At 35.6% G+C, this 19635-nt stretch overlaps 3 protein-coding genes across 9 annotated transcripts in view; 2 read left to right on the plus strand and 1 right to left on the minus strand.

Annotated features, from left to right (window-relative positions):
* Positions 1–5572: 5572 nt before the first annotated feature.
* foxr1 (forkhead box R1) lies at positions 5573–9771 on the plus strand. Of its 2 annotated transcripts, none has more exons than XM_048189544.1 (6): positions 5573–5824; positions 5910–6020; positions 7708–7856; positions 8007–8275; positions 9217–9449; positions 9542–9771. In XM_048189544.1, the coding sequence occupies exons 1-6, from the start codon at positions 5704–5706 to the stop codon at positions 9568–9570; spliced, it is 912 nt and encodes a 303-aa protein (XP_048045501.1). In that variant the 5' UTR covers positions 5573–5703; the 3' UTR covers positions 9571–9771. The 2 variants fall into 2 exon arrangements, with proteins under 2 accessions (XP_048045501.1, XP_048045500.1); XM_048189543.1 differs by having other exon boundaries at positions 5582–5824; positions 7624–7856.
* Positions 9772–10099: 328 nt separating this feature from the next.
* On the plus strand, positions 10100–17108 carry cenatac (centrosomal AT-AC splicing factor). Of its 2 annotated transcripts, none has more exons than XM_048189551.1 (11): positions 10100–10307; positions 11672–11835; positions 11917–12015; positions 12130–12196; positions 12282–12344; positions 12569–12630; positions 13840–13957; positions 14049–14079; positions 15068–15163; positions 16568–16700; positions 16782–17108. In XM_048189551.1, the coding sequence occupies exons 1-11, from the start codon at positions 10191–10193 to the stop codon at positions 16885–16887; spliced, it is 1056 nt and encodes a 351-aa protein (XP_048045508.1). In that variant the 5' UTR covers positions 10100–10190; the 3' UTR covers positions 16888–17108. The 2 variants fall into 2 exon arrangements, with proteins under 2 accessions (XP_048045508.1, XP_048045509.1); XM_048189552.1 differs by having other exon boundaries at positions 13843–13957.
* Positions 17067–19635, minus strand: part of arhgef12b (Rho guanine nucleotide exchange factor (GEF) 12b) — a 99006-nt gene continuing 96437 nt past the window's right edge. For 4 of the 5 annotated variants that reach the window (XM_048189547.1, XM_048189548.1, XM_048189545.1 and 1 more), the window contains one exon: positions 17067–18564. In XM_048189547.1, coding sequence (XP_048045504.1) covers positions 18491–18564 — 74 coding nt within the window. In that variant the 3' untranslated portion in view covers positions 17067–18490. Of the gene's footprint in view, positions 18608–19635 lie in introns of all 5 variants that reach the window. The other variant, XM_048189549.1, reaches the window with a different exon arrangement.

Below are 19635 nucleotides of genomic sequence, written 5' to 3' on the forward strand. Positions count from 1 at the left end.
GTATTAACTAAAAATATACACAAGCTTAACTAACAGAAATTATATAATTATACATCCAGCAATGATGTAAGGTGCTCTAAGCGATGTCACACGTTTTTAGGCCAAAACATTTTTTGTCACATACAGCAAACATCTCCTCACTATCCGCCAACTGCCTGTCCCCTGAACACACTATAAAAAAAATGTGGTCTCTGTAGTCGCCACAAGCTCCGAAAACGGCAATAAAAACAAACTGGTGCAGCCTGGACCACGAATCATTATAAATAGGCTCCAGCCAATAACCGACAAGAATGATTTTAAATGCTCGTTCATGACTGTTTCAGGAAGCATGGAGGGGAGGGGGAGGAGGAGGAGGGAGGGTCTAGCTAGCCTCTGTTTTGTTTGACAACACTTCGAACGTCAACAGGAAGTTACTCCACCCAGGATCACTTAGAGCACCTTTAAGGGAGTAAAGCCTGTTTTTAGGCTAAGGAAATGAAATCAAGCCAAATAAGAACTTTAATGTTAATTTATAAGCAGCTTACTTCAGTGTGATAAGTTACCATATCATCATGCTTAACACTGAGAATTTTAATAATTGTAATGTGATGATCAGATGCAGATAATCGGATAAATCAGAGAATATCATCGGACGTTTGGTGGGTGGACTTTGTCTTTGTTCAATTTGCACAATGAACATCTTTATTTTGAACTCTCAAAGTGCACCAAATTAATGAATTTATCATTAAAATGTACAAAATTTTCTATTGTTAATAATAATTTTTTTTTTTGAAGAAGAAGAACACCAATTGCTCAGTGATTTAAAAAGATCTGCAGTGATGCTTTTTTATTCCTTTTTGCAGTGGCTCAAGAGATGAGTCTTTGAGTCTGTTAAAAAAAAAAAAAAAAAGTCAACAAACTTTAAATATAAAACCAAAGATTTTTTGAGGTAATGTAATCTTGTTAAAACTACGGAAGAGGATTAGGGCCAAGCAATAATAAAAAAATAAAACCATCTCGAGATTAAAGTTCGTTAAATTACGAATTTGTTCTCATAATTTAATTACTTTTTTCTCATAATTTAATGACTTTATTCTCAACATTTTATCTTGACTTTTTTCTCGAAATTTAACAACATTTTTCTCATAATTTAACGAATTTGTTCTCGTAATTTAACGAGTTTTTTCTCGTAATTTAATGACTTTATTCTCAACATTTTATCACGACTTTTTTCTTGAAATTGAACGAGTTTTTTCTCGTAATTTAACGAGTTCATTCTCAACATTTTATCTTGACTTTTTTCTTGAAATTTAACGAGTTTTTTCTCGTAATTTAACGAGTTTATTCTCAACATTTTATCTAGACTTTTTTCTTGAAATTTAACGAGTTTTTTCTCGTAATTTAACGAGTTTATTCTCAACATTTTATCTCAACATTTTTCTCGAAATTGAACGAGTTTTTTCTCGTAATTTAACGAGTTTATTCTCAACATTTTATCTAGACTTTTTTCTCGAAATTTAACGAGTTTTTTCTCGAAATTTAACAACTTTAATCTCGAGATCGTTTTATTTTTTTATTATTGCTTGGCCCTAATCCTCTTCCGTATAAAACAGATTTTATAAAATTGGTATCAAAAAAGGTATCGTTCAGGATTCGGTATCGAAGTCAAGGTATCGGTATTGTATCGGTATCGAAAATTTTTGAACGATACCCAGCCCTATAAATAACGCAAGTTACTTTGTTTTCCCATGTATTGACTGACAGCTCTCCTGTCCCCAAGTTTAAATAAATTGAGATTAAGTGCAGAGACATTGTGTGTAATGACGGTTATTGTAGTTCTAGACTAAATGTGAGCATTTACTCATCTCACTTGCACAAAAGCCGAAAATGTCTAAAATTCCACAAAATGTATGAAAACTGTGAAATCCAATCTCAGAAAATTGCATAAACCTGCAACAATTAAAGCTGCTGTAGGTAACTTTTGTAAAAAAATTTTTTTTTACATATTTGTTAAACCTGACATTATGTCCTGACAGTAGAATATGAGACAGATAATCTGTGAAAAAATCAAGCTCCTCTGGCTCCTACCAATGGTCCTATTGCCATTTGCAGAAATGCACCGCTCCCGGTAAGAAACAACCAATCAGAGCCAGGAGGAGTGTCTTAGCAGTGTCAATCAATCAAGCGCGCGTGCGCGCTGATCTCACCCCTCCCATACACAGCGCCAGCGCATACAGGCTTCAAGATTACCGGTGTGCCGCAGCTTTGCTTATGGCGGAAAAACAATCCAAACTGCCAATTCCTCGAGTGGCACCTGCTCATAAAATAAAGACGGGTAAACGGAAAAAGACAGATGACGATGATAAAAAAGCCAAAAAGAAAGAATTAGATAGAGCCCGAAATAAAACGAGGGTAAATATCGGAGCGGCTTTTCCGAGGTGGAGGGAGCTAACGTTATGTGTCCTGAACGGATTAAAAACCGATGCAGAGTCAGCCACATTTCTGCTTGACAAGTAAGTATCCCCGCTTGATTTGTTTAATTTTTTAAGAACTACACAACTAAGATAATTTCAACAGCCAGCATAATCTCAAACAGGACTGACAAATTATGTATGGCATGGTTTCTTGTAGATTTCAGGGTGGTCCTTTGCATATAACATCGTTTTATTTCGCCATAAGCAAAGCTGCGGCACACCGGTAATCTTGAATTTGACGCCTGTACACTGTGCATGACAGGAGTGTGATCAGCGCGCACGCGAGCTTGATTGATTGACACTGCTAAGACACTCCTCCTGGCTCTGATTGGTTGTTTCTTACCGGGAGCGGTGTATTTCTGCAAATGGCAATAGGACCACTGGGAGGAGCCAGAGGAGCTTGATTTTTTCACAGATTATCTGTCTCATATTCTACTGTCAGGACATAATGTCAGGTTTAACAAATATGTAAAAAATATTTTTTTACAAAAGTTACCTACAGCAGCTTTAAATATATTAAATTAAACAAATATATTTTATGTATTTAATCTCACTTTATTAACCAATGTCTTTGCTGCTGACTTTCATGATCTATTTCAACCATACTAAGAAGCAAAAATGGCTTTAGATAAATATCACATTTGTAATCAGCCTGAGGCTTATTCATTTTCAATTTTGGTGTGAAAAGGCCTTTACATTTGACTAAAAATATAACCTTTTTGTTGTTATTAAAAAACAAACAAGCAAGCCCAGCCCAAGGAAAAGTCGAAAAGTAACACAAAAGTAATGTAACGCATTACTTTTCATAAAACGTAACGCAATTAGTTACTTTTTTAGGGAGTAACTCAATATTGTAATGCATTACTTTTAAAAGTAACTTTCCTCAACACTGCTATTTTTTTCCTCTGGGGTCAACTTATTTATGTAAACATGACTTTTTTTATGATTCTGTCTGACCCTTAGATAATATAAAAAGGCTGTTTTTGCTACTGTGCATTCAAAACATGTTTAAACATCATTTGTCATGAGCTGCAGGACTGTAAGCCTGCATTACATTGAGCAATCTGTGCTGAAATATGCCTGAAATGGACTGAAATGATCAGGGACCTTGTAAACTTCAGATGGATATGAAGAAGAATCATAACATCTGGTGTTTATAAATAATAGTATCTATACGTCTTCTTAATTGTCCTTAATTGTTGAGCGTAAGGTGGACAGGACTAGTCAGTCGTCATGAAGGAAGGATCATGCCAAGAACAGCTCACTTTCAAGCTTCTTTACAATAATTAGATCAGGGATAAGAGGCTCATATTTATTTCAGACAGCACGCAAATACTGTTCTCTTTCAAGTCTTGCGCTTCAGCAGACAAATTCATTCAAAAATGATGTCAACATGCCCATCTTGACGAGTACACTATAGCAAACATAGTCGTTTATGTCTTAAATGAACATATAATAGTCGAGAAAGACATTGCATGTGTAACAGTGTATGTGCTGGATCGTGCATGTCTTAAAGGGAAAAAAACTATTCCTGCTGCCTGTGTTTTCTTCAATAATGATTAATCTTCATTTATTTTATACGGTGAAAATAATATGCAGTGCTATTTTATATTTGATTACTTTATCCATTTTCTGAACCTGAAAACGGTTAGATACCTGAAAAACCTGAAAATCACTGTTTATTTTATTTGAATGTTTGCTCTATTGTATTTATTTGTGCTGTTGCTTGTAGTTTATTTGTTCTTATTTTCTTTATTTTTAGACAGTAGTCCTATTTTTACGTAACATAGCAAATACCGAACCGTACCGAAACCGTGACCCTAAAACCGTGATACGAACCGAACCGTGAGCAATTTGAACCGTTGCACCCCTATTACAAATATATATTCTAAAATAAAGTATGTTGGAGATTAAAAACAATTTGACTCTCTCTTTTCCTCTTATCATCTTCTCTGAAGAAGAACTGAGCACATTTGTGTTTGTGGACATGCGTTCATCCAGGGAAAATTGTGATGTCGTCAGTCAAGTTCTGAACAGGAACCAATCTTTGGAGTTCATTTATTCCCAAAGGTGGACACAAAAACATTGTATTGGATTTTTAAAGACTATTTTTGCTATCACTTTTACTCACATGCTGTGGAGAAGATGGAGTACAGACATTGATAATGATCAGAAATGTTTCTTGAGCAGAAAATCCTAGAATGATTTCTGAAGGATCATGTGACACTGAAGACTGGAGTAATGATGCTGAAAATTCTGCTTTGATCACAGGAATAAATTACATTTTAACATATATTCACATAGAAAAGTTGTAATAATAACTCATAATATTACTGTTTTTGCTGTATTTTCTGTTTAAAATCAAGCTTTGGCGAGCTAAAGGGACTTCTTTTAAAAATATTAAAATGTTTAGTGTTTTCCAAACTTTTGGCTGCCAATGTACATAAATCAAACAATGTTTGGAAATAAGTAAAACTATTTTGAAGGTAGGGACGGGTTATGTGTCATGTTGCCTAATGAGATTGAAAATAACTATTTTGTCCTTTGTTGGACATCCTTTTTGACTGCTTAAAATTGTATTATTATATTGTGCGTTGAATTTAATTATTTATATTTTATTGTAATAAATTGACAATAAGAAAAACAACCAATGACTTTACATTCATTTTTTCAAATGCATTTAGGATTTTAGTATACCTTTTTTAACACAACGTGTTAAGCAAAGGATAACACAATGTTACACATCTTTTACACATCATTGTGTTATCCTTTCCAACACATTTACTGTGTTAAAATCATTAACACAGTGACTGTGTAGAAATCAACACAAAAAAACATCCCTAAACTCACCCATTGATGTGTAAGAATTTAACACAGTTTGAGTCAATTTTAACACATCCTTTCTAAGAGTGATAAATGACATTATTTTCATTTTTGGGTGGACTAACCCTTTAAGCTGTATGCTATGAACTAAACTCTTACGGTCAGCAAATCTAATAATGTTAAACCGTTTTTGTAGTCAAAATGTATGCGCATATAGACAAACTGATTTTAGAATGACAATTAGCCCCAGTGACTTGTTGAACACACTTGATTCCTAATAATGAAGCTTAATGATTCCCACCTGTTATAATGAACGATATCGCCACAGTTTTAAGTCTTAATCGATACAACGCCATTTCTTCGAATAAAAAAGATACCGGGCTTTATTTACACACGTTTTGCTGGCTGTTCCGACATAGTCGACAAAATGTATTTACAGCTTCAATCCAAAAGTAGATTTCTCGACCTTCATTTAACCAGCGGCTTACATGACTGGGACATGAACGAAGAAATAAAGTTAACGACGACGACTGACCAGTTTTACCACGGTAAGATAATTTCAGTGAGAAATTCACTCGAGTATGCGAAACAGGGCCGTCTATTCACTGTCACTGAAGTGTTGTGGTTTGGCAGATGACAAGCGGACTGACCAGTATCTGGCGCAGTGGCACTACGCGAGAATCTCCAGAAGATCATTACCGGCCGAAGCTCACAGGAGTTTCCTGCTCCCGCTCAGCGCCAGAGGTGTGTTCCTCAAACACTGCATTCATGACATCACCGCAGATTACTAAACACAAACTACATCTCCCAGTGAGAGGTTTCTCCCAGAGGTTTCAAAGCTTTTTCATTGCAAAGCTTAGTTTACTTAGGATTAGTTTACTTTCAAATTAAAATGTCCTGATAATTTACTCACCCCCATGTCATCCAAGATGTTCATGTCTTTCTTTTTTTCTTCAGTTGAAAAGAAATTAAGGTTTTTAATGAGAACATTTCAGGATTTTTCTCCATATAGTGGACTTCAATGGAGCCCAAACGGTTGAAGGTCAAAATTACAGTTTCAGTGCAGCTTCAAAGCATTCTACATGATCCCAGACGAGGAATAATGGTCTTAGAGAAACCATCCCTCATCTTCTAAAAAAAACCCAAACAATATTTTTAATATATATCTATACATCTATATATCCTATATCATAATCATATGTTTTAACAATAAATGCTCATCTTGAACTAGCTCTCTACTTCTCTATTAGAATTCCGGCAGTGTAATATAACTAATTGTTATAAACTTGCACTAGCATATTGTATATGACAATTTAGTTCAAACTTTGACCTGTGGAGGGCAGTAATAGACTTAGCAGTGCTGGAATTCAAATAGAGACGAAGAGGAGAGCTAGTTCAAGATGAGCATTTATGGTTAAAACGTATAAGTTTTTTTTTTTTTTTTTTTTTTTTTTTTTAGAAAATGAGCGACGGTTTCTCTAGATGAGACCCTTATTTCTCATCTGGGATCGCTGTAAACTGTAATTTTGACCTTCAACCGTTTGGGCTCCATTGAAGTCCACTATATGGAGAAAAATCCTGAAATGTTTTCATCAAAAACCTTAATTTCTTTTCGACTGAAGAAAGAAAGACATAAACATCCTGGATGACATGGGGGTGAGTAAACTATCAGGAAATTAATTTGAAAATGAACTAATCCTTGAAAAAAAATAAGTTTACATTCACACGTTTTGTTTCAAAATACAAAATGTATTCAAATATTAATTTAAATAAAATAAATAATTTTATTTTATTTAAATAGGAAAATACTTCCTTTTGTTCAACAGATGGCAGTTTCTTTTCCTCCCCAATAGCAAGATATTATGCCATTTAAACAAGTAGAATTACTGCTAAATAGTATAATATATCCAGTAAGACTTTCCAGGCCTAGGGTTTAGATTAAGTCAGGATTAGATCCTCAGTTAGTGCATTTAAGTAGCATTTATAAATGTGCCTTCGAGAAGAAGAAAGAAAAACATTACTGGAGTGCATCTTGAGACAAAACAATGGCACTGACATGTTTTAAGATATGTCAGTGCAAGTCACATTCAGTTAAAACAGCTCAAACATACATTTTAGTCTGGGACTATCTTAAGCCTTGTCTGTGAAACCAGGGGTACAAATTTCAGATGAGCCTATCCTCTAGAATAGTGTTTGATTCTCTGAAAATCCTTATGTGAGGGTCCTTTCTGATTGGTTCCAAATGATGAAAGACATTCCGATAGGAATCTTGGGTACATTCTTTTAAGATTTTTTTTTTTTTTCCCTCCAAATCCTGTTTTTAAGTTTCTTGATTCTGTCTTTAAAGAGCCTGAAATACAACCTAATCTGTGGTTGATGGTGAATCCCAGTTTAGCCTGCCCCATAAAATACCCTATTAATCACCTCAAAGCCCCAACACCCCCAAAACCAACAGCACTTTCCACAATGCCAAGAACCACCACACCTGTTCTGGAACAAAGTGTGCGGCCAGTGATCCTGCCTGATGAGACCTGCCTGAATGAGTCAGTGCACGACACCTCCCTCTCCAGCGAGTATCAGGTATGAGTAAAACAGCATTACATACTTTGTTTGCCACGCTGATGTAATGTCAAGCAAACCTGAGAGATTATTTATGTCTTGGAGAGCGGCATGTAAAACATAAATGTTTGAAAGATGACTTTTTATCTGACCATTTCCACATTGTCCCAGTTCACAGATGAAGATGACGCCTCCTCTGTAGACGTGCCTGTTTGTCGTAAGGTGAAGGGTGCTCGGAAGGGGAGGACGCCCAAAGCGTCCACTCGCAAACTGGGTCTGACGCAGAACCGAAGGCTTCAGAGAGCGCTGCAGGACAGCATCAACCTGAAGAACGGCGGATGGCCTCGGCCACCTGTTAACTACTGCATCCTCATCGCCATGGCCCTCAGCAGCAGCCGTAACGGCAGTCTTAACGTACAGCAGATCTATAACTTCACCAGGTTATTTATATAGGGTTAAGGATTTGAACCGTATGTCTGTATGTATGTCTGTATGTATGTCTGTATGTATGTCTGTATGTATGTCTGTATGTATGTCTGTATGTATGTCTGTATGTATGTCTGTATGTATGTCTGTATGTATGTCTGTATGTATGTATGTATGTATGTATGTATGTATGTATGTATGTATGTCACACACAGTATATACTATAAAATGTATCAATTATTTTATTTATACATTTATTTATTTTAAATTTTAATTTATCAAAAATAAACAAAACGTATATATTAATTTACAAACACATATTATACATATAATATAAAAAATATATACGCACACTGCCCTCCAAAAGTTTGGAAACACCTCTGGCAAAGTGTGGTTTTGGATGATATCAGCATAAATCTTTTTTTTTTTTTTTTTTTTTTTTTTTTTTTGGTGCAAATATATTAAAGTACTTTGACATCATTGAAGACCAGCAATAATAATTTTCATTTGGATTACATAATAATGGCAATATATACATGTCAAAGTCAGACATGCCCCTTTGCCAGCTGTGATGTCTGGTTACTGGATTAAACTTTGTCCAGGTTTGTAAAATATTTTTGGGTCAGCACACCTTAATAGCTTCAACAATTGATTGCCAATTAAGTTTAGAATACAATGAACCAATTAAAACCCAGTGTAGGTCAGATCTGCTAATGGTGGATATTTTGATGAATCGAAAATTAATTTTTTTTTTCTATGTATAAACTGTTTATGTAATATGTTTTCGTAGTTTGTGTTGTCCCTTATCAGTGCAAAATTATCACAAATTAAAAAGGATTCATGCCAATATTGTCCAAAACCCCACTTTTCTAGGGCATTTCCAAACTTTTGGAGGGCAGTGTATATTTACTTTTTTGCTGTGTTTCTCATCCCATTTTCTTTTCTGTCTTTCTAGAGAGCACTTTCCCTTTTTCCTTACAGCTCCAGATGGGTGGAAAAACACAATCCGACATAATTTGTGTTTCAGCAACAGTTTTAAAAAGACCCCACAGCAGGTATCTGGAGATGGCAAGAGGAAGTCGTGTCTGTGGCATCTCACTCTGGACGGCCGACAGAGACTGAGAGATGAAATTCACACACTTACAGGAGATTCCTTCAGAATGCTGAAGAGGAGCATGAACTATCCAGGTGAAGACTTGCATCTGGAAGGGCTTGAGTGGTGAAATAAGCAGCATTCTGTTTAACATGAATGAGTTTTAACTGATTTCACTCTATCACAGATATGATTCAAGCGTTGTTAGAGCTGTAATCTAACTTTGACCCCTGACAAATGAGATCATCTGGCTGGACGGCAGGACCTGCCATGATATATTTTTCTTTATGAATTTGTGAAATATTATCACCTTTCTCTTTAATTTCATTGTTATTTATGAAATTTTCTTTTTGTGTGCCTGTTTCCTTTTTCCTCAATGTACTCATTGTGCCTTATTAAATAAACAAATGCATATTATCATAGTTTCTTTATTTCCTTAAAGCAGCATATATATATATATATATATATATATACACACACACACACGTCATGTGCCACTTTACAATCACAGGAATAAATAACATTTAACATTTTCAAAAAAAACAATTCTAGTAATATTTCAGAATATTGCTGTTTTTACTGTATTTCTGATCAGCTAAATGCAGCATTTTGAGCAGATTCATTTTGAGCTATGTATGCTGCTTGAATTTGTTTCTCAATGATAATGCCTTTGTTGTTTGAAGAGGTTTAATAAAGGTTTTGTTTATTTCCACATCCCAACCACAAGAGGGCGATGCTGCATATTTGACAACAAAAAACGTCACTCTGTGTTTGGGAAAACATCAAGTGAATGTTAGCGCTTGCAGTGGCTAAAGAAAAAACCCCAAAGCAGCCAAATGGGAGCATTTTATTGCTCGATCTGCAGAAAAACAGATTTTACTGGAAAAGGACACATTCATGGGAAAAGCCACCAGAGTAAACTTAAAGTGATTCTTGTCAAATTCATGGAGAAGGTAAGTTTGCTAACTAAACTAGCTGAAGATACTGCTACAGTGGCTCCAAATACGGTTTGGGTGCTTAAGTCACGGATAATACTTGAATTTTATTGTATTAAATAAAAAATAAAAAAACATCTAAAAGAGTGAGACATTTTTGCAGTTCCTTTTAATCAAGTGGTATTTTTTTTAAGTGTCTGTTTGAAGTCAGTTCAGGTGTACTTAACCACATTAAAGAGAGTTCACCCGAAAACTATTAAAACACACACACACACACACACACACACACACACACACAAACACACACACAAACAAAAAAAAGATATTTTGAATCTGAAGAATATGGGTAACCAAACAGTTGGTCCACATGCCATTGACTTCTATAGTATTTTTTCCATTGTTTTGGAACATATTGAGGGTGAGTAAATGATGACAGAATTGTATTCTCTGGGTTAACTATCCCTTTAACTATAAATGGGTTCAGCTGATTGATTGTTAACAACCTCAAATGTCTTAATTAAATATATGCTTCTTTTTCCTTTTACAATTGAAGCTTGTTTCCACCAAGGAATAAAAAAAAAAGGTAATTGTGACTTTTTATATCACAATTCTGAGGAAAAAAAAAAAAATCAGAATGTTATAAACTCTTACTTTATTTTTCAATTCCTAGTTTATAACTCGTGAGATAAAGTCACAGTTATTTTTTTTATTATTGTGATAATATATCTCACAATTCTGTTTTTGTGTGGAAAAATATAAATTATATTATTATAAAATAATAATTGTGGGTTTGTCGCAATTCTGACTTTTATTTCTCGCAATTCGTTTATATCTTGCAATTCTGGTTTTTTTTTCTTAAAATTGTAAGATATAAAATAAATTAAACTGACAAATGTATGTTAGTTCTAATTCCATGGCGGAAACAAGCTTCCATAGAAATCACATTTAGGATGACTTGAGTGTCGATGTACTGTTTGATGGAAGCTTGTTTCTGCCACAGAATAAAACTTTTTATCTCACAATTCTGACTTTTTTTTTTTTTCCCTCACAATTGCGAGTTATGATGTCAGAATTGAAAGATATAAAATCTATTATTTATTCCAATTGCGAGTTTATATCTCTGATATTTTTAAGTTTTCTTGCAATTCTGAGAAAAGAATTGGTCTTCAAAGAATTTCCCTCAGAATTGGACTTGCAATTGCGAGTTTATATTATGCAATTCTGAGTCAGAAGTCAGAATTATGAAATATAAAGTCGCAATTACCTTTTTTAAATTTTTTTTATTCAATGGTGGAAATAAGCTTCCATACAATTTGGAGCCACTACCTGAAATAAATGAGATCAGCACTGCACATATATAACATTCCCAGATGTTCTTACAGGTCAAAGAAGCACGGCGGACCATTAAAAATCCTCAGGTGGAGAAATACAGTCCCAATCATGACGTTAAGTTCTGGTGTTACTGCTGCTCGCTTGAGGTGCAGACACATGTGACTGACGGTAACATCAGTGTGATGTATGGAGGACTGCTGGAGCACATGAGCACGTAAGATCATATCATGCCCGAAAACATTTGAGAAACACTTGCAGAGCTTGCAGTGAATTCACAGAGCGCTTTTCATTTCAGCACAGAGCACAGGAAAAACACACACAAGTTCTGGTGGGACAATAAAGCCGATCCCAAACTACGAGACAAGTTTATCGTAACAGAAGAGGAAACTGAGAGGTAGCTTGCTTGCTTGCTTATTTGTGTTTTGGGAAATAGCTGTGTTTAACTGTTACTGTAAAAGTGTTCAGATGTTCAACAGAGAAATAAATGAAGAATGCCTTTTTTTTCTAGATTCAAGGCTGAGGTTTCCAAGGCTCTTGAACAGTTTGAGGAAAAAGAGGATGTGTTTATTAAACAGGTAAGACGTTTTACAGGTTCTTTCTGTGTTAATGGTTGTCGGTTTAAACATATCTGATGGTTTCTTCTCTTCTTTCGTTCCTCAGCAAGCTGCGGTGATCCGATCTCAGGAGCAGCACAGACTGGAGGTCCTTCAGTCATTATCAGAGGTTTGTTTTCCTGGGATGCTCCAAGCGTATCCATATCTCAGTACTCGTCTGTTCTGTTTGTTTGATGAAAATGTTAACTGAAAATGTTTTTTGTGAATTTTCCAAACCCCAGTGTTGATACTTTTTAAAAACAGCATGCATTTGTCAAAATAATTCCTTTGCTGGGAAAATAATGTTAAAGAGACATGGAGCATTACTGTTGACTTTTCCTGAATCAAACTTAGCCTGATCCGGAACTGCTACAGCCTGCTGAACTGGACCGGTGCAGCAATAAACAAACAGCCAGGTAAAATATATGTAAATATTATGACCAGTGTTGTCCTGAAACGTTAGGGATGCACCAATACTCGTTTACCAAAATGCTCCAATACCTGTATATATCCATTCCAATACACTTGCATGCAAAAGTTTGGGGTAATTTTTGTTTTAATACTTTAATACTAGCAGGGATGCATTAAATTGATCAAAAGTGACAGTAAAGGCATATATAATGTTTCTATTTTAAAAATATTAAGCGGCACAACTGTTTTTATCAATAATAATATTAAATACTGAGCAGCAAATCAGCATATTAGAATGATTTCTGAAGGATCATGTGACACTGAAAACTAGAGTAATGATTCTGAAAATTCAGCTTTGACATCGCATGAATAATTTACAAATATATTATAATAGAAAAGTTATTTTAAATTGTAATATTTCGCAATATTACTGATTTTACTATGTATTTGATTCAAAAAAAGTCTTAGTGAGCATAAGAGACTTTCAAAAACATTTTAAAAAAATATGACCCCAAACGTTTGATAGGTATTGTGTGTTAGGTGTGATTATATATATCCAATACTGTGCAGTTCATGCAAAGATGGAGTGAGAATGGATAAATAACTCAAGGGAAGGGAAGTATAATGGAAATAATGGATTACATTGGTTGTATGTAAGATTATATTCAGCTATATTGGCATTGTGCAGAGTACAGTATTAAGCAAATGGTTTAAATGTGATGCTTTAGGGGTAGTTTTCTGTATTTGATGTTATAATGATGAAAATACTACGCTGTCATTAAATTACAGTGTTACTAGAAATACTGGTGCAGATTGATCGGTGCATCCCTAATCTTTATACATGTATACAATACTAGTCAAAAGTTTGGACATGTGAAATGATAGGATATTATACCTATATATGAATTTCATTTAGTTTTTCTTCTAGTTTTTTTTTTTTTTAATGGATTTAATTTTAATCAACATTTTTAAACACTACATAATTTCCCTTAATTTTAAATGTATTAAATATTTTTGATGACTGTACCATTTTAATAAAATGTGTAAAATGATAATAAACGAGTAGGTGTGTCTGGTACTAACACCTGTCAAAAGTTTGTGTAATATGCATTGAGGAACAGAAATTGTATGCAACTGAATGCTGGTTTAGTATCATTTGATGATCAGAATCAGAGTTTGTCATATCTAAAGCATGAGTTTCGATGTTTGATAAGAAGGTCCCACAGTCGCTCTTATGAAATGGAAGCACAGCCCGGGCCGAGCCACAAGGATCTCGCCTCGCACAGTCAGTGGAGTGAGCCAGGACTCGGCCTAACTTTCATTGGTTACCAGGTATTCTCTCTACACTATATACATGCAACTATGATTGACTGGATCAATAAACAAGGAAGGCATCATTTTGGTTTGCTGTCTATATTTGCAGGATGCATCCAGCAGTGGAAATGTTCATACTGGTGAGTAAAACTGATTTAGTTTGGGGTTGGCGTGTGGATTTATCTCTTTAGCTTTACTACTAGTTACAGCATGAAATAAACATGAATGAACATCAGAAGGTATGTTGAAAGATACAGTACAACTTACTGAAATCCGTATCATGCCTCATGTTATTACTCAACTGCGGAAAGACGTCAAAAAAACAGCTTGTCATGTAACATCACCTCAGAAAAAGCCATTCGGTGTCCATAAACTGGTCAGCTAGTAAAATTAACTTTAGAGAGGAGCATTTTTGCTAAATTTATGCATTGTATTTTTCATTATATTCTTACTTAACTCAATGTATGAATAAATCCATAATGAAAACAAGTGTTTATGACAGCCACTGTTTAAATGTTTATATTTCAAAAAACAAACTGGAGTAGAAACACAATTGTCATTAAAAAGTAAAATAACGTCCCCTCCATCTCTTCTCTTATGACGTGTTTACTGGCGTGAGGGCGGAACAGCCATAGCAATAGCAAACTACAACCATCCAATCTATTCCCTATAAACAAAATCAACTCCCGCCCTGCATTTTTTCTTTTTTGAGAAGCTGTTTCACTCTGACATGTCACATTGGGGAAGAGAAGACTATTGCAACATGTTTCATGCTGACTTTAAATGATTGTATACAAACCTGTAATTTTATCCTTCAATATTATATTAAAGTGTTAGTTCACCCAAAAATGAAATTTGTCATTAAGTACTCACCCTCATGTCGTTCCACACCCATAAGATGTTATTTTTGATGAAATCCGTTGGCTCAGTGAGGCCTGCATTGCCAGCAAGACAATTAACACTTTAAATGGCCAGAAAGCTACTAAGGACATATTTGGAACAGTTCATGTGGTTCAACCTTAATGTTATGATAATGAAGCGACGAGAATACTTTCTGGAGGAATTGAATGGAATTGCAATTGTGTCAATACCCAGCTGTAATACTGACCATGCTGTGTTGAATTGCAGGTGCTGTACCGCCATGGTTATTGGAGGAGCCTGATGAAGACTCAGGCAGCGGACAGCAGGAAATGGGCCCCTCACTTCAGGAGTTTCTCAAACACAGTATGTTCTTCACTTTCATGGTGACACTTTTTTTTTTTTTTTTTTTTTTAAGTTGCCAGCCAGCATTTTTGATCATTTTCATGTTTATTGCTGCCAATATTTTGTTGTATGAATATCTGAACATGCAATATATCAGAAGGACAGTCTCTCTGCCTTAAAACTGTTTTATTCTATTTTTTTTTTTTTCTTTTTTACCCCCATAAAAAATTTTTTTCCCCGCTTGTTTCTGCTCCTTTTTTTGTCTGTTTTGATCTGGAGATTCTGTACTCTTTCAGAAGTTGTGCCCCTGAATGTATAACAGTGAAAACACAAAGCATGAAAATTGTCAATGGCGGCCTGTCTGTGAAACCGGGCCAAAGGGACAGCTAACCCAACAATGAAATTTTTAATTTACTCACCTTCATGTTGTTCCAAACATATGCATTTCTTTCCTCTGCAGAACATAGAAGATATTTTAAACGTGTTTTTTTTTTTCAAAAAAGTGCTATTAATTTTATAATACTTTAATATATTAAAACAAACTTCCACAGTCTTCCTTCTATGGTAGGGATGACGTGTTTTTGTAGGCCAACCCGGAAGTTAGCGGCGCACGGGTTCCCTCGATTGAAAGCCTATGCATTTTTCCCATAGACTTTTGGAAAATCTTAGAAAATAAGCTCTGTGTTTAACAAAGGGTTATGACACTTACACGTTTTGTCTATCAAGATAATCTTTACAAGTTAACACAACATTTATAGATTTTGAAGCCTAAATAAAGTCGTCAGATATAAAAGGCTAACAGTAGGCTATAAACGGACTACAGCACACCATAGTCGCGGATCAACGTCGTCACCACCAAGCTTCCTCAAACTTTATTTAGAAAACAACTTTATTATAAACATACTTGCTGATTATGATCTGTGCTGTTATGAATACTTATCCACTTTTTAATGAGAAATGCTGTCCAAATGTCCTGTTTTTAATGATGACGTCTAAAGTCCCCACCAAAGGAAGTAGTCCCTTTTAATTTCAATTTGTTAGCAACCGCCGATTTTAAGACTCAGTAAAAGTTTAAAAAAAATCACAAGCGGGTTATAACTGGTGTGTTTTATGTCATAGATCAAAATGTTAAAGTATTTAGAGGCTTTGTTAACCACAGACCTTATTTCAGGCGATTTAGCAAAAACCCATTCAAAAAACCCATAGACTTTACGGCGTTGGATCCTAAAATGCTAACTCGCTTCCGGGTTTTGCCTACAAAAACGCGTCATCCCTGAGGCACTCTATATCAAATGAAAGATATATTGCAATAAAATATTTTTTAATATATTTAACCATCTAAGAAGTTAACCAGGTTTACTGCAAGTTGTATTCTGTATGTACTGTAACTGTTACGAATAAGGAATCTTGAATCTTGATTCACAGAGGAGCAAGAGAAGCTCAAGAAGCTTCCACCCAACCGTGTGGGTGCAAACTTTGACCACAGCTCACACACAGACGCCAACTGGCTGCCATCTTTTGGACGCGTGTGGAATAGTGGCAGGCGCTGGCAGTCCAGGTGAGTGCTAACTGCTGCACAAATAGCAGGCTCATTTAATTCTTCTCCTCATTGTGCTTACTGACACTTTCCCCCCCTCAGGCATCAGTTCAGAGAAGAGGAGGCAAAAACTAGGGGGAAGAGGAAGTGGCAAGATGATGGGAAAGCAACAAAGAAGCAAAAAGGCCTCAGTAATGGAGAGTTATGAAATGGATATACCAATTACATTGGCTGCAGGAGGACAGTATGTGAAAAATGGCATATATATTGCTTTTCTCATATTGAGAATAACTATGTAAAGGCTTCAATTTGACACCAATTAGGGGTATTATGTTTGTTTCAGCTTCTGAATATTTGAAGAATTTGTATGAGAAATGAACAGCACCGTTTGTGTTTCCAGTTTATTGAATACATTTTTTTTTTGCTACAGATGCTGTGTAATTTCCTTTTTTGGTCATAAATCCAAAACAAAATATCCTTCCCACTCTCCTCAAAAGGTAAATGTGATAAAATGAAGACACAATGTGCAATAGCTTCTTTCCATTTGGAACAATACATCAGTTCAGTCAAATTTAATAGAATCTCATCTATTAGAGCTATTTCATGTTCTCAACGGAAAGCCAAGACCATATTAATGTTCAATAATATAATAAAATACCTCAAACGTCTAGACAGAATAATAAAAATACAGATTACATTAATATTAAAGGATACCTTGCAGTCTTTTATTTTTCTTCTTTTTTTTAGTAGTTTCTGTTAAAATAATACATGACTGAACGCTTTAGAATGCAAAAGAAGAAGAAGAAAAAACAAGTCTCTGTAAGAGATGCAGTGTTGGTCATAATTGTACAATACATTACATTTAAAATGGACCATTAAGGGTCTTCATCAAGTTCCTGCGTTGAAGCTTCTTTCTATTTAACTTCATTCTCAAAACCAAGAAAATCTGAAAGATGGGTCGGGCCGAGCTGCCGGAAATACGTCGCGCCAGCCCAACCCGACGACATTACGAAAGGTCCGGTTTTCCCGTGGCTGCAAGCCAGAGAAAACGCTTTCAGTAGCTTCATTAAATAGCATGTGGTTTATTAAGAGAGGAGGAATGAGAGACACCACCACAATCGTCAGCCCATCCTCAGACTCGTTTCCATACTAGTATCATTTGCCTTCATCAGTCAGCAAACATTGGCAGTTCCTCTTTGAGACGTCTCATTTTAGGCTAGTATTCTCCGCACATCTAACAACGTTACAGGACTTCAATCAGAAGTTTTCAATGCCACTCACTGCTGATGATTTCTATATCGTAACATCACATATACCGCATGCCAGGCATTCGGTTTATGTCAATATCTATCTGAACTAACCACTCTTATCATCGTTATTAAACATGCTAGTGAGGTCAAAGATCTGTGGAGCTACCCATGTAAAAGATCACGTGACCACAAGCTGTACTTTGATTGGATGAATCAATATTAGCCAATTAAACTTCATGAAAAAATATCATGTGACCTGGGGCAGTTTTGTAGACCCACGCTTACATTTACCCTCAAATCTTTTCTTTCCCATCCAATGTGGTTCATCAGGACAGCATGGTTTTGACAACGACGGAGGTTTGCTGAATTGTCTTCTGTCTTCAAAACTTGTGGTCGAGTGAGAGGCGATGAAACTTCCTTGCGTAGCAATCGTTCTCAAAGTACCATGATGTGCGCTTGTCTCTGCTGGTGTGCAGAGATTTGGAGCGAGTGATTGGGGTTGTCCTGTTGTGTGTGTGTGTGTGTGTGTGTGTGTGTGAACAGAAGCTCCAGATCTCCTGTTCATTCTGTCTCGAGCATGAGCGTTGTTTTAGGAGAAGCAGGGCTGGAGCAACCCAGTGTCTCTGTGTCTCCTCCTGTCTCAATAAACAGAAAGAGCTCCACTTCACTAACTTTTATCTGAAAGAAGGATAAAAAAAAAAAGAGATACAAATAAGAGAACTATGAAATGAAAGCTCTTTTATGATATCTATAGGGGCTTTCGCATCGGGTAGTTCTAGGAACAAGCCACCAGAGTGGTTCCTCGAGAACTAATAGTCCTCCTAGGGCCATTTTCCTGGTTGCATTCGCCAGTGGGAACTATAAAGTGACGTAAGCCTGGATTGTTGTGACTTTTATTTTGACAATTTCTCCGTCTTCATTAATTTAAGATTTGCTTTTTATAGCCTGTCTAATAGGGGTGGGACAAAATATCGATATATCGTCATCCTTCTCTTTGCGATACGAGAATCGATATGCTGCTCCAAATATCGATATTTTAATTAATAAAATAAGGCGCTATAAATTCTCTGCTCACAGCGTAGCTACTTTAAGGTGGCACTCAACACGTGAATGAGGGAAACGTGAACTTAAGTTAAACAGCCTAAGAAAAAGAGGTTTTTAACAGGATGACTTATAGCAGTGTGAGTAAAATAGATGCCCCAGCCACGGGGATATTCAAATTTCTGACGGGGCTTTATCCATTTGCGGATAAAGAGAGAAAACCAGTTAGACAGATATCGTGATGTATCATTATAGGATTGTCTAGCAAAATATAGATTATCGCAGAATCACTTAATCTTAAAATTATTGTTATTGTGAGCCATGTCGTGAGGTACCCTGCGATTCCCACCCCTACTGTCTAATATGTTAGTAGATTGAACTGTTCTACAAAGAAAGAAGAAAGTATATGAAAAATTATTAGCGTTTGTCGTGTGGTTGATGTCCATTGTCACTAGTTGAGCAGAAATACATAATCATGTTTTGCTTGGTCCTCTCAAAGTTGTGTTGGATTTTCTCCTTAAATCTATCATTGTTTTCCATGTTCATAGAGTTAGTTTGTGGAGTACATCTATAGGCTATAAACTGTGTGTATTCACAGGTATTTTAAAAATGGTGGGCACCAGTGTTTTGCGTGCGTTCGGCCAATCAACATACACTTACGTCAC

The sequence above is a fragment of the Megalobrama amblycephala genome, linkage group LG4 (assembly GCF_018812025.1).
Source record: "Megalobrama amblycephala isolate DHTTF-2021 linkage group LG4, ASM1881202v1, whole genome shotgun sequence".
Classification (NCBI taxonomy): Eukaryota; Metazoa; Chordata; class Actinopteri; order Cypriniformes; family Xenocyprididae; genus Megalobrama; species Megalobrama amblycephala.